The sequence below is a fragment of the Urocitellus parryii genome, unplaced genomic scaffold (genome assembly GCF_045843805.1).
Source record: "Urocitellus parryii isolate mUroPar1 unplaced genomic scaffold, mUroPar1.hap1 Scaffold_40, whole genome shotgun sequence".
Lineage (NCBI taxonomy): Eukaryota > Metazoa > Chordata > Mammalia > Rodentia > Sciuridae > Urocitellus > Urocitellus parryii.
Genome location: NW_027553586.1, coordinates 7,555,713 through 7,571,469, shown reverse-complemented (window position 1 = coordinate 7,571,469; position 15,757 = coordinate 7,555,713). Strand labels below are relative to the sequence as shown.

The 15,757-nt window shown below is 38.9% G+C and overlaps 1 protein-coding gene across 1 annotated transcript in view; it reads left to right on the top strand.

The window, feature by feature from the left end:
* LOC144252333 (chromodomain-helicase-DNA-binding protein 1-like) overlaps positions 1 to 15,757 on the top strand; it is a 113,015-nt gene that overhangs the window by 15,931 nt on the left and 81,327 nt on the right. Inside the window, 3 exon segments of the mRNA XM_077794729.1 lie at positions 2,921 to 3,035; positions 3,823 to 3,976; positions 7,326 to 7,506. Coding sequence (XP_077650855.1) covers positions 2,921 to 3,035; positions 3,823 to 3,976; positions 7,326 to 7,506 — 450 coding nt within the window.

Genomic DNA, 15,757 nt, shown 5'->3' with positions numbered 1-15,757 from the left:
CTTAGTAAGTGCTTTGTACTATATGGGTCTATAAAAGAAGTGTTAGATATGACCCTTGAGTATCAGGAGATCATTTCTCCAGTGTGTGTCTTACCTCTCTCTTAAAGCCAATAATAAGATACAATCAGATTCCTTTGGTCCAGTCTCTTCCCAGGTCATATACCACACCCTGTCATTCAGTCTCATTGTCTCATGATTAGTCTTTGGGGAAGCTCAAAGGATCTGGTCAAAGGCATGGTGAGTGTTGGGAGAGGAATTCCATTTATGTGTTTAAGGTTTTTTTTTAGAGGGAGAGAGAATTTTTTTAATATTTATTTTTTAGTTATCGGCGAACACAACATCGTTGTTTGTATGTGGTGCTGAGGATCGAACCCGGGCCACACGCATGCCAGGCGAGCACACTACCGCTTGAGCCAAATCCCCAGCCCTGCGTTTTAAGATTTTATTTTTCATATTTAGAGAGCAAATAATGTTTGAAACATCTAAAATTAGTTAATCTCCTTGGAGGCCTCAGAGTAGATTATCTAGGAGCTGAAGCAGTCCTGGATATTAGCCTTTTCCACGCACTAACTGTCATACGTGCCATCATGTTGTAGCTATAGCTGTGCCGTGTTTTCATTTAATGTTTCCTTCCAGCTTTCCACGAGGTTGTTACCACATATTGCCGGCAGATGGCATCGATAGCTTAGGAATATGTCCCAAACAACAAAATGCAGCTTAAAATATCATCTTTGGTGAAGAAGGGCTGCACTAGCCACTATTAACTCAAGAGAAAGACAATTCTTTTTTTTTTAAACTTTTTTAGTGATGACAAAGCAACTTTATTATTATTTTTTTTTAGAGAGAGAATTATTTATTTTTTTAGTTTTTGGCGAGCACAACATCTTTGTTTGTATGTGGTGCTGAGGATCGAACCCGGGCCGCACGCATGCCAGGCGAGCATGCTACCGCTTGAGCCACATCCCCAGCCCAAGAAAGATAATTCTTATGGAACACAAACACATTTTCAAATGAGATAACTGCCTCGATAGTTAGCATACAGTGGATAAAAAGGTTCTGGAGCCTGGCACAGTAGTGCATGCCTACAGTCCCAGCTACTCAGGAGGCTGAAGCAGGAGGATGGCTTGAGCCCAGGAGTTCAAGGCCGGCCTGGGCAACACTGTGAGACCCTGTCTCTGTCCCAGGAGTAATGACCTCAGATTCTGGAATATGGGATGGAATCCTGACTGTTTTATCTTCTAGTGGTGCAACTTCAAATAAATCCCTTAATCTGGCTGTTTCCATTTCAGCATCTGCAAAATGAGAATAGTGCTAGCAAGGACACAGGGTTGTTGTGAGGGTTAAAAGAGTCAACGCATGTAAAGTGCCATGAGCAGTGCTTGGCAGTAGTAAAGTAGAAGTGTAGCTCTTATTATTGGGTATAACTTAGCCTTTCTCCGTATTCAGTCATTAGTATTTCTTTATTCCAACTTTGATTTTATAGGAAGACTTCAATGAGAATGTTCCTGCCTGGCTTGTCTTACATCCAGCCGGGAGTTAGTAATCCTTGTGGAAAGGAACCCTTCATTCAGTTCTTGGAACAAGCCCTTTTAGGCCTGTTTTAGCAATGAGCTCCAACGACCCTGGCTAGAGTATGTTGTGTACAGTTTCCACATTTATCAAAGAGAAACCTGTGGTTTGCTTCTTAGTACTCTAAATTCCTGAACCCAAAGTGCTCTTTTGGCCTTTTCCTGCACCATTGGAGAAAGACCAGAGAGTTGTTGCATTGAGTGTTCTTGTCTTGAACTGATTTTATGACATCTTCTTTGATCAGTGTGGAAACCAGTACAGGAAGACACTCTCAGGTTTTCTCCACTCAGAGGCAGGTATCATCTGCTCTAATCATAGCTAGCGTCAGGTCTTCCTACCTTGTTGAAGCTGCAAGTGTGGTCATGTGTGTTTCTTACTGCCCACTGCAGACCTCTCGTTGTTTTAAGATACATTTTTAGTTGTAGATGGGCACTGTTTTAGTCAGCTTTTTCACCTCTGTGACCAGAACCAACTGTGGAGGAGGAATGTTTATTGGAGGGCTCATGGTTTCAGAGGTCTTAGTCCATAGAAGGCTGACTCCATTCCTTGGAGCTCCAGCAGAGGCAGCATCATGGCAGGAGTGTGTGACTGAGGGTAGCAGCTCACATCATGATCAGAAAGCAGAGAGAGAGAGAGAGACTACATTGTCCAGATACAAAATATATACCCTTTAGCCATGTGCCTGATGAACCCCTTCCTCCAGCCACACCCACCTGCCCCAGTTACCACTCAGTTAATCCCATTAGGGATTCATTCACTGATTAGGTTAAAGCTATATCCCAGTCATTTCTCCTCCAAACCTTCTTGCATTGTCTCACATGTGAGCTTTTGGAGGACACCACATCTAAACCATAACAGATGATACCTTTATTTTATTTATTTTTATGTGGTGATGAGGAAGTAACCCAGTGCCTCACGTGTTCTGTCACTTGTGTTCTATCACTGAGCTACAACTGCAGCCCCCAGAATTCTTATTTTTGGAGCTGTTTTCTGAAAGAACTTGTGTCCTTATTCACAGACTGTTTGAAGCAAAATCCAATCAAGGTTTTCAAACAAATATTAAATGTCTTCACGCAATTAACTTAAGCATCCTTTTCTTCTGCTTACCTCTCATTCTGTTATATTTGATAATTAAAATTTCCCAGTTCACGCAATGAAAGGTGAGGTAGCACTTTTGACCACTGTAGGGTGGTCAAAACCTGAAGTTTGGGGCAGAAATGTCAGTTTGAAGGATGAAGCCAGTTAGTTGGACTGATTTCAGATTTTCAGTAGGACCCAGTCTTGCCTTGTGTGTTTTCTAGTTCCTTATTTGTGTGTTGCTGATCATGCTCCTTTTTTGTATGGTTTTCAGGTGGAGTTGGCATGAACTTAAAAGCAGCAGATACTGTTATTTTTTCTGACAGTGATTTTAATCCTCAAAATGACTTGCGGGCAGCTGCCAGAGCTCACCGAATTGGCCAGAACAAGTGAGTGAGTTAGACATTGGCACCTTTCTGCTCTGTTGGCTTGCAGCTGTGGATTGGGGAGAAAGGTGGACCATGTAGTCCTGACAACAGTGCCACGTTGGAGTTAGAGACCACTGGGTTTGAACCCCGTTGTGCTGCTGGCTTGTAGAGTCATGTTGGGGGATCAGTGGTCACATGATCAGTTCAGACTCACTTTGTTGAAAAGAACAGTTAAATTCCAAAATGATTAGAAGAAACTTAGAATTTATTTAGTTCATGATTCTCACGTTAGATCCTAATTCAGTTTTAAAATGAAGTTAAAGCCAGTGGGTGCACATGCCTGTAATCATTATCAGCATGGGAGACTCAAGCAGGAAGATCAAGTTTAAAGCCAACCTTGCAACTTACCTAAACCCTGTCTCAAAACTTTTTTTTTAAGGCTAGGATTATAACTTCATGGTAAAGCTCCCCTGGGTTGGGTTCCCAGTACCACAAAGAGGAAACAAAGTTGTGTTCAGCTACCCTTTGACTTGAGGTAACATGCCTGCCAGGGGTTATCCTGGCTGCAGATGAAGGCCCAATAGTGGTCACTTCGTCTTCCTTCCTCTTTCTCTTTTGGGGAAAAGTTCAGGAAGAAGTTGAGGCCAGATTTCTCTAACAAATGCTCAGGTCCCAATGAGCAGTGTCCTTTTCATTGTTCCCTGAATGTGGCATTTGGTTCTGCTTCCTTTTGGGTGTATTTTCCTGGCATGCTTTTTTCTCCAGCTTTGCAGACTCCTAACACTGCTCTCATTTGACTCCCGTACAGGGTTGTGAAAGTGATCTGGCTGATTGGCCGAGACACTGTGGAAGAAATAGTTTATAGGAAAGCAGCCTCCAAACTGCAGCTCACCAACACGATTATAGAAAGAGACCATTTTACTCTGGGAGCCCAGAAACCTTTGGCTGATCCTGACCTCCAGGTAAAATGTGTTCTTTTTAGAGTCTCATGATTTATAACCAGTATTCTCTGTGAATGAGAATGCAAATAAAAAGGACCAGCATTAACCACCCATTGTTGCAAATTACACATTTTTTCATTGGCCTAATTCTTACCCTCTCAGTACCTAACTACATGCAAGGTGCCATACAAGCTAAAAATGAGGGTGGCATTTAAAGGCGGAGAAAATAGAATAAAGAGAATGAGCTTTGAACCATCTAACTTGGATTGAAATTCACATCTTATCCCTTATTGGATGTATGACTTTGAGCGTGTAACTGAACATCATGGATCTAATCTCTTCATGGCTTCTAAAGATGAGTGTGCCACGAGTTACCTCAGAGAGAATTTGTTTAAGTTCTTTTTTTTTTCTTCCTTTTTTTTTTAATCAGTGATGATTAGTTCCATACCTCCTCCTTAATCCCAGACCCTTTGAGTAGTGACTTACAGTACTCATTCCATACTCAGAGATGAGTGAACAAGATTAGGAATTCAAAATTATGCCATAAGATTTAGGGATGAAAGCACTAGAGTTAATTTGTTGAAGAAGGAAAAATTATATGGGAGTCAAATGCTGTCTTAGAATATCCTAGAGAGCTCTCTTTTGGTAGGAGGTTTAGAGTTATTCCTTAGCAGCAGCCTTTGAGATAAAATTGAACCTATATTATAATATACCCCAGGTCCTTCTGAGGGATTAGATGCAAAGAGATCAACCCCTAGTATCTAGCATGATTCAGTCATGAAGAGAGTAATAAATGTCTGAGAAAAGGTAGTAGCTGTGGGAAGATCTGCTGTAGGAAACTGCAGAGAAATGACAGGAGTTGGCTCTTGTTTTGAGGCAGGCAGTGAGAGAAAGCAAGTTCCAAGATGGCTTTAAGCCTTTAAGCCTGAAAGATGAGGGTAGAAAGTAGGAAGATAGGGATAGAAATTAGAAAGATGAAGATAATATAGGCTTTAGTCAACAGAGTTTGTAGTAAAAATCAATATACATTGTTGTTAGAGGGAGACTCAGAAAAGAAAGGAATTAGAAAAGTTTGCAAGAAAAACTAGGCTTTAAAAGGATCAGCTTATCAAAAAATTCAAGAGGTATATGAAAGGGAAAAAAATACACAGTATTACAAGCAGAATCATCAGATTTACAACTAGCCCAAGCATGAGTTTAAAAATGGCAGTTTTCTCACATCTGTATCTTTACACATCAGCATTGCAGACAGGGAAGGTGCTGTTTTTGTTAGGGAGTCACTGACCTGCAGGAAAGGGTCACAGATTTGGGGGTACTAGATCCTGAAAGAAGAACCCTAGGTTTTGTTTGTTTGCTTGACTTTTGTTTATCTTAAAGAGTAACTGGAGTCTTTGGCCTTTTGTGTTTTGAGTCTTCTGCATGCTCTTCTGTCATGGTGGCTGGGCAGGCTGTGCATTTTATTTCACACTATTGAAGAGGCAATTTCAAATGGAAGGTGAAAGCTTGAGAGAGAGGTGCATGTACGCTGTAGGTGTCCTTCTTCACAGGACCTTGGGAGAGGAGCTCATCATGGGCTGTTGTGAAGGCACAGGCGTCAGGAGTTAGAGGAGACGCTTCCCCAGTGGAGGGAGCTCCAGGCATTCAGTCAGGGGTTTCCCTGTGACATTGGCTGCTAGCACATCATTGTGAAATGCACAGGCGCAAACTCTGCCATGGGACCAGATCCTGGGGCCAGTACAAACTATGGGCTGGTGGAGAGGACCTCGGTGGGACTTCCTGCCCAAGCCATGGCAAGAAATCACACTCTGGTTCTGTCTTGATTCTTTCCTCCCCACCAGACTGTGAGTTATTTATGGTTGCCAGGAACAAGGGTGATAACTCACTGCCTTGTCTCAAAATATAGTAGGACATTTTTTTAAGTTATTAAAAGAATCTAATAGTAAAAGATGTGGTTCTGGTTTGATAAATCTAAGCAGTATAGAGCAGTGAAGTCCTGAAAAAGGAAAGCAGGTTCCTTGTCTTAGAAGAAGAACACAACAGAAACAGAGAACAGATAAAGATGCGTTGAACACTTATTGAATGCTTACTGTGTGCTAAGCATTGTGTGACTTGCACTTTTTCCAGTTGTTTCAGAAGAAGAATAACAAAAAAATGAGATAGACGTTGTCTTTACCTCCATCTTAAGAAAGTTTCCAAACATCAGATTCATGACTCTAATCCGAGCACTCTTTAACTTCCAACTACATGCTCTTAGTTACTATAATAAGGAGGTTTTCATTTAAAAAATGGGTAGTTCCTTAAAGACACGTTGTGAGTGAGCAGTAGCGAGGGAAGCCAGGAGACAGTCCAAGGAGTGGAAGAGGGAAGGGTCCCAGTATGGACTGAGCCTCATCATAAATACTTGGCTTTCTTCTGTTTTGGGTACTAAATACCAGAGCCATTTGGCTTGGTTTTATATATATACCAAAGTTAAATATAAATATAACAGGTATGGTTTTGCTTAGTTTTTGTCATAGTTTTCATCTCTGGTATTTTCAAGCTAAAGTTTCCAAGTTACAGAATAGGCAATCTAGAGATAACTAACCAAATCTAAAAGGGCAAAATGAAAATGAAGTCCCATGATGTGGATCCCAATTGGTTCAGAATTCCTAAGAGATAGTACTTAGGGAGGTGGAGAGTTGCAAGTAGCAAATGAAAGCCAGGTAACAACACTATGTAAGATTCTGGTTCCTGTAGCCATAGGAAGTAGGCTGAGTATATCCCCTAGGGGGAGCAAGAGGGCAGGATGGGGAGTGCCGCAGGACTATCCAGGGAGATTGAAATTGAGAAAGGGCTTTTGGGTCTGGTGATCAGGATGGTTATGGTTTTGCCAAAGTGGATCCCATAAAGCACTGTAGTAGCAAAGCGGCTCTGCAAGGACAGGTGGCAGCTCATGGTGAGATGAGGTATTCAGTGGCACCTTCTCTTTATAAGAGTTTGGCAGTGGGAGAGGTAAGAAGGTAGCCAACAGGGTCTCTGACTTCTCTCGGGACTGCTGGAAGTGCCTGTAAAAAATGCTGGTGAGGATGTGCTATAGAAGATGCTGGGAATCATTTTATCTGCCCCCACTCCTCAAAAAAATTAGAGGCCAAAAACTTTTTTTGGTATTGTAAATAATTGTCAAAGTCAACATCTCTGATCACCATTTATCACCTCTCTGCTTATTCCTCATCCAACTCCAAAACAGCCTGGCAGGTGTCATTTGTGATGGAAGAGAAGAAAGTCCATCAGGGAAAGAATTACCTGGTATCATTTAGACACTTAGCAAGTCACACATCCTCATCTGTGTTTTCATGAGAACTAACTGGATCTCTCGTTTTCTTCATTCAAGTTGAGTGACATACTGAAATTTGGCTTGGATAAACTGCTGTCTTCTGATGGGAGCACCCTGGAGGAGGTAGGCCTGGAGTCCATCCTGGGAGAGAGAGAGAACAGCCAGTGGGCCTCTGATGCCCTGCCTGCAGCTGGAGGAGGGATCAGAGAGCAGGAGGAAGGAAGTGAGTTGGGGTTAGGTGAGCCAGTGACTCCATCACCTCAAGCTAGGGTGTGAGTGAGATGCGTCCCCACGGGAAGTCCTGTGTCCTGCTCCGGGACCTTTCTCTCCTACCCTGCCCTGTAGTCATCTGATGACATTCTTAAGGCTTCCTGGTCCAAGAACTACCAGAGTAATCCTTGTTCCCTTGAAGCTGGACTTTGAATCCAAGTGATGATATTAATGTTTATGGTCCTGTCAGTCTCAAGGATTAAATTTGAACCTTTTCTCTCTTGACGCAGACATCTTCTCTGGAGTTTATTTGGTAAACCTCCTATCTTTATGATGGTGCTTTGCACAGTGATTCCTCTTCTCAATAGTAGAATGTTTTTTAAATTGCAACTGATATTTATGGACATTTATTGTGTTCATCAACAGTGCTGACTATGTCATGTGCTTTAGGTCGTTTAAGACCCATGACGTGGGGGGCTGGGGTGGTAGCTCAGCGGTAGAGCACTCACCTCGCACGTGCAAGAGCCTGGGTTCAATCCTCAGCACCACATAAAAACAAAAGTAAAAATAAAGGCATTGTATCCAACTTCAACTAAAAAAATACATATTAAAAAAAAAAAGACTCATGAGATGTAGGAGATATTTTGTCTTCCTTTTTCTTTTTTCCCAAATTTGGTCTCTCTCTCTCTCTCTCTCTCTCTCTCTCTCTCTCTCTCTCTCTCTCTCTCTCTCTCTGTGTGTATATATATATATTTTTTTCTTATGACTATTTTTAAAATGACTGTTCTCCTGTATCAGCAAGAGGGAGTCAATATGGGCTGGTGTGAGAGGGTTTTACTGACCTTTTTTAAAAATTTTTATTCATATATGACAGCAGAATGCATTCTAATTCTTATTATACATATAGAACAAAATTTTTTCATATCTCTGATTGTATACACAGTATATTCACACCCAGTTCCTGTATTCATACCTGTACTTTGGATAATAATTATCACATTCCACCATCATTAATAACCTCATGCCTCCTCCCATCCCCTCCAACCCCTCTGCCCTATCTAGAGCTTGTTGTTCCTCCCATCTCCCACTCTCTATCCCACTATGAATCAGCCTCCTTATATCAAAGAAAACATTCAGCATTTGGTTTTTTGGATTGGCTAACTTAGCATTATCTTTTCTAACTCCATCCATTTACCTGCAAATGCCATGATTTTATTTTCTTTTATTGCTGAGTAATATTCCATTGTATGTAATGTTAATTTAATGTTATGTTATTTATTCTTTAAGATTATATTAGTCATATTATTTTAATATTAAACATGGGGTATAACTCTATTAGTGGTTCCTTTTTTCATAATGTTTTAAGAAAATAAAATTTTCATTTCTATTATGGTAAAAATACAAAAATAAAATGAGGCATTGCCTTTTTTCTGTTCCTTATATACATTAATTGGAGTAAATATAAGCAATATTTTTTTTCTTTTTCCTTAAAATTTAATGCTTTCTATTCATGCTTTACCCTACTAAGTTCAAGTGAAGGGAAGAACTTCGAGTTGCTAAAACCAATTGACAAAATTTCTTCTTCATCTTTCTTGAACTTGCAGCTGTGATTAATATTGACATCTGTGCACTGTGTTTTTCTGGTTTGGGGTGGTGTTTCTCTTCAGTCTGCATGGCAGACTGATCCCTCTACATTTAAACATTATAGTTTTGGGGGAGCAAATCCTAGTGTGATTCTCTAATCTTTTTCTTGGTCATTATACCCACATCTATAGTATTAATACTTATTTGCAGATAACTAACCAGGTTTACCTCTAACTCAGTTTTCTCCAATAAATTTCAGAACTATAATTTGATATTTCCATTCATATGTGACAAAGGCATCTTTATTCTGAATGCTTACTTTAGTCAGCTTTTACACTGCTGTGATCAAAAGACCTTACAAGAACAATGTATAGCAGGGAAAGTTTATTTTGGCTCATGGTTTCAGAGGTTCAGTCCATGGTAGGCCAACTTCATAGCTCTGGGCTAGAGGTGACACAGAACACCATGGTTGAATGATGTGCTCAAAGAAAGCAGTTTGGAACATGGCACCTAGAAACAGAGAGAGCACTCCAATCACCAGGAAGAAAATATAAGTCCCTAAGACATCCCCCCAGTGACCTACCTTCTCCAGCTACATCCTACCTGCCTTTAGTAACCACCCGGTTAATCCATTTGAGTGGATTCAGCCACTGATTGTATTACAACCCTCATAATCTAATCATTTCTCCTTTGTACTTTCTTGCATTATCTCACATATGTGTTTTTGGGAACAACAGATATCCAAACCATAGCAATGCTTAAAATGGAACTTTCCTCCATCCAATGAAATCTGATCCTTTCCCATCCTTCTCTTTATCATTGAATGTTGATGTCATTCATTCCGGTTTCACTGGCCAATTACCTAATTCATCTTTGAAACTCTGATCTCTCATGTTTGCTTATGCCTAAACCATTGGCATTTGTTGTGGATTTTATCCCCAGATATCATTTCATTCAATTTTTTTCTTCTCCTCTACAATTACCCAATCTAGTTTTTTTCATGAGCCATACAGCAGCCATTTCCTTCTTGGCTGCTCAGAATTGCCTGTTTACCCTTCCCTCTAATCCATTCTCTAAAATTTATTCACTCAGTCAATTTTGAATTTATGATCATCCATTTAATCACTTTATTACTTTATCTTGGCTGTTAGTAAAAACAAGATAAAAAGAAGCTAAATAAACAAGGCCTAGACACTGCCTACCTATTTTGTCTCATCTTCCATCATGCTTTTTCTGACGTATTACTTTACTGACTTACTTTTGTATAAATAGTCCTTGCTTCTTTCCACTTCAGGGCTTTTGCACATGCTTTTCTATTTGTCTAGAACCTATGCGTCTCTGTTTCTCTTTTTTTCACCTAGATAACACTATTTTCCACTCACAAGGCATCAGAGTTCCCTGATAGATGAAATTTTCTTACTATATAAAATCAGTCTATAACACACAGCACTGTTAGGATTCCAAATGTTTGTGTGTAATAATTCATACTAGTTGCTCAGAGCATATGATAAGTTCCATGAATCCTCAAATATTGTGCTCATCATTGTTTCCCTAGAACCAAAGTTTTCTCAATATTTGGAGTAAGTTCCTATTTAACACTTTAATGAAAGCTGTCATTAATACCATTTATACATATTAATATATTATATAATAATAATGATAATTTATAATTTATGAATATTTTTTACAACAACAAAAGTATTTTAGTTCTGGTTGAAGCTTAACCTATGTAAGTAAGTAAAATTGCTTTTCATCCATTAGGTTCCCCCTACCCTTCTTTGACTTATTATATTCCCTTTTACTCTAGAGTATTTTGGTTGATGGTTTATATTTTTACTATTTTTAATCCATGTCTTTTTTCTTTTCTTCAGCTTTCTTTGTGAGCTCTCAAAGGACTAACCATATAAAATATATAAAGTTCACTCTAAACCAAATCCTAAAACAAAAACAATCCTTTTAGAAAATAATGAAAAGGCCTGAAAGGACATATTGCAGAGGAAGATATAAGGATGGCAAATAAGTACACAAAAAGATGTTCAATATCACTAGACATTAGAGAAATGCAAATTAAAAATACAATGAGTTTTCACTATGCACCTATTAGAATGGTTAAAGCTTAAAAGAAAATAAATGGAGACAATACTAAAAGCTGACAAGGATGTAGTAAGATTAAATCTTTCATACGTTGCTGGTGGAAATATAAAATGCTCCAGTCACTCTAGAAGACAATTTGGGAGTTGCCCCTAAAATTATATATGTAATAATCATATGACTTGTGCTCTTGAGCATATATCTCAGAAAATAGAAATTTATGTTCACTCAAATCCTGTTCATGAATGTAATAATCAGAAAATGAAAACAACTCTACTGTCCACAAATGGATAACTTTTAAAACATGATACAGCCATACCATGAAGAACTACTCAGTGCTTTTTTTTTTTTTTTTTTGGAGGGTGGGGGGGTACCTGGAATTCAACTCGGGGTCCTCAACCACTGAGGCACATTCCCAGCCCTATTTTGTTCTTTTCTTTAGAGACAGGGTCTCAATGAGTTCCTCAGTGCCTTGCCATTTCTGAGGCTGGCTTTGAACTCAAAATACTCCTGCCTCATCCTCCCAAGCTGCAGGGATTATAAGCATGCACCACCACACCCAGCTCCAGTGGATCTTAGAAGAAAAATGCTGAGTGAAAAAAATATATCGTTATATTATATACTGTTACTCCTTTTATTGAACATTGTTGTGATAAAATTACAGATATTATAAACAGATTGCTGGTTGCCATGGGTTATGAATGGGGAAGGAGGTGTTCTATATAGTAGTACATTGATTATAAACTCATTATATATTTTGTTTTGTTACATAAAAACCAAAGTTTTATTGTTGCATGGAACTGTTGATACAGACACAAAGAGACAAATGAATGCAGATATATCTGGTAAAATCTGAATTGACTCTGGGTTTTACAGATATTATACTATAGTTGATGCTGACAACATTGGGTAAGGTAAGCTGGAGTTTGCACAAACCAGCTCAGCATATTTTTTCAACTTCCTGTGAATCTATAATTATTGCAAAATAACAGGGTTTTAAATGCCAGCATTCAACCTTTAACAAGGCCTCCATGTCCTGAAGCCCTGTATATCATTTCCAGACTTAATCAAGGGATAAGCCTAATAAATTAATAAGTCCATCATTCAGGGTAAAAAGGATGGTTTAATGCAATCCACCAGACTATGATCCATTTTTATTATATGGGAACATGCATCACTTATTGAACAAAATGTCATGGTGATTTAGGCTATGTTCTGTATGTCTGTATAAGGTATTGTGTTTCTGATTGTTTATGACCGAAAAGTCTCTATGGGAATAGCTGGCCTTTTAGAAGTTATAGTGATATGTAGGTATAGTAACTGGACAGTGCCTGAGGTTGACTTGGGTTTTAAACTGGACACAACCTACCAAGTCAAGTAATTCTGCCAAACTGATATTTATTTAACTAATATTTATTGAGTGCCTGCCTTATTCTTGGCACTCAATTTACCATACGTACTTCCAGCTGTCTTTCATGAGCAAATTAGGCAAAATAATGCCACTTTACATGTTACTTATTGTTAGTATTAAGACAGGTGGTATATTAATTGCTTAGTGAATGTCAAAATATTGGGGATGATTTTTCCCTTGCATGTTTATTATCAATAAATATCTAATTCATATAACTTCAAAAGATAAATATACATTTATATCCAAGTTTCATAAATAGGGCTGGGGATGTGGCTCAAGTGGTAGCGCTCTAGCCTGGCATGCGTGCGGCCCGGGTTCGATCCTCAGCACCACATACAAAACAAAGATGTTGTGTCCGCCGATAACTAAAAAATAAATAATAATAAAAAAAAGTTTCATAAATAGATACATAGAACCAAAGGCAATCTCTGATTGAATGTTTGTTGATAAGTGTGAATGAGTGGTCTCCTTGTATTTAATCTAGTTTTAAATAAATCCATTCTTGTAAATGCTGCTCCAATCATATTTCTAAAACACAACAGATTGTGTGCCTCTAGCCTACTATACTTTAGACAGTCTTTTTGCTGCAGAGTAAAATCCAAGGCCCTAGTATACAAGGTCTTTTAAAATAGCCCATCTGCTTTTGTCTCTTCTTTATCAGCTATTCCCCACCACAAATACTTCCCTCTAAACATATAAAATTACTTATGATTCCACAAAAAGTCTTGCCTATGATTTGTTCCCACTTCTTACAATATTCTCACCAGAAAATCACCATATTTCTTCCACTAGAAACTTCTATTCATTGTTTTAGTGTTTGCTTATAGAATATTGTTAAAAAGCATCCCTATTCCAGGTGCATGGCAAAAATTTATAATCCAAACAATTCAGGAGGCTGAGGCAGAAAGATTGCAAGTTCAAGGCCAACCTCAGAAAATTAACAAGACCAAGTCCAAAAAAATATATATTATTTTTTAAGAGGCAGGGATATAGCTCAGGGGTAGAGCATTCCTAGGTTCAATTCCCAATACCACAAAAAAGCATCCCTAGATACTAACTACTCAAGGTCAGAATTTAGTGCTCCTGATATTTGTTCTTATTGCAAACTGATTGGTAGATAATCCCATGCAAACAATTAAATCCTCTATTGTCATTTTTTAGTATTTTTTTTGTAGTTGTACACAATAATTTTATTTATTTATATGTGGTGTTGAGGATCAAACCCAGAGCCTTGCACATGTGAGGTGAGCACTCTACCACTGAGCCATAACCCCAGCCCCTCTATTTTCATTTTTAGGATACTTCTAGGCTACAAATTCCTTTGCAACTTCGGGGGAAGGTTTGTGCTTGTTATCTGTGGGTTCCTTGTGCCTAACAGCTTGTAGAAACAAACACGAATGATTAAATACCAGAACATTTATCTAACTGTGATTTTGTTATCAAATCACTATGTATTTGAAACTCAGACATCATCCAGACTGAAAAGGATTTATGTCTAACAGTGTGCGTGCATGGACACACACACACACACACACACACACACACACACACACACACTAACTGGGATAATCCTCAGTACATTTTTTTTGTCCTGTTTAGTGTATTAGAAAACAATTTAAAGCTCAAATTAAAATATTGACTGGTTAATCTAGATGGTTCATGAAATCAGTGTTCTTTGTATCTTTATAATTTGTCTTATATTTCTCAAAATAAATGTCAACATTTTTTTAAAAAGCCTTGACTTATGGAGATTTCTATAAGAGGCTACAAAACTGAGCTATCTTTGCAGATGTCAAACAGGTAGGAAGTGATAGAGAGGCAGGGGCAGGAGGATTGTGAGTTCAAAGCCAGCTTCTTCAGCAAAAGCAAGGTGCTAAGCCACTCAATGAGACTCTCTCTCTAAATAAAATACAAAATAGGGCTGGGGATGTGGCTCAGTGGTAGAATGTCCCTGAATTTAATTCCTGGTATCAAAAGGAAAATAAAAGAATTTAAAAAATCATTTTCAGACTTCCCTAGGGGTGACAAATATATATTATTATACAGCTACAATGAAGGCAATGGTGGCTTAGAAGTATCAGAAACTAGAAATATTTGCAAATTCAATCCTCTCCAGTATCACACATGGCTTGACTTTCTCTCTTAGTTTTGCTTTTTGGCATAATAGATTGCATCTAAAGCTCTTTCCAAAATTCAAACCTAATTAACACATCCATTCCTTTTCTATTGAGAACTATAGGCCAATTAAAGACTACTAATTTGGGGGCCACAGAACAAGAAGAAGCAGTGCTTGCATAAATTTTGTTGGGGAAAGATTGAGAACACTGTCATGAAGGAGAGCAGCCAAGACACTGTACACAATGTGACATTTTAGCATCAAATGGGTGCCATTTAAGGATATTCAATATCCAGTGGGAAAAGAAAAGGCAGTGCTGATTGAAGATGTCAAAAGGGAGGAGGCTTCCATTGCTCAATCTGCCTTGGTTCATCACTATGCTCTGGGCCTGCTCTGATCATAATGCAAGATCCATCCCTGGGTGAAATAATTTACAATGAAGTTTGTGGAATCACATTAACAAGAAAGGGGAGAAAAATGCCAAGGGCACCTCCCAATGTTCCACAAGTGATAGGAAGGACATCTGGAATAGAGCATGTTGAGAGCTGTTTGCTGTGTGCCCTCCTCTGTGGAGGACAACCTCTCACCCTGCCAGCCCAGAGCCAAGCAAGTCACAGCTCTGTTTACAGGGAGGTTGCTGTGACCTCTCAGGCCTACTTTCCCCTCAGCTGGATCCTAAGCATGGTCCCCTTGCACAGCCTTGCATCATCTCCTTGGAACACAGCCAGGTGGAAAGAGAACAGCTGGGAAGGGACATTGGTAAAAATCCCTAAGAACTACAAAGCTTCTAGAAATCCCTCTTTTCAGCTTGTGGAACCTGAAGGCACTTTTACCAAACACAATGGAAGTGTGGGGAGAGAGGAGAAAGAATGCAAGTTTGAGAGGCATGATCACATTACAAGCCGAAAGACATTTGTAACAAGACTAAAGGTTCTGTGTGCTTTTTAGTATTGAGTAATATGATGATAGGCATGTTTATTCAAGCCCAGAACAAGTTCTCTTGATACAATAATAGGACATATAGTCCAGAGAAAACAAATGTTGTCCTGCTGCATTTTAATAATGAATATACACAGT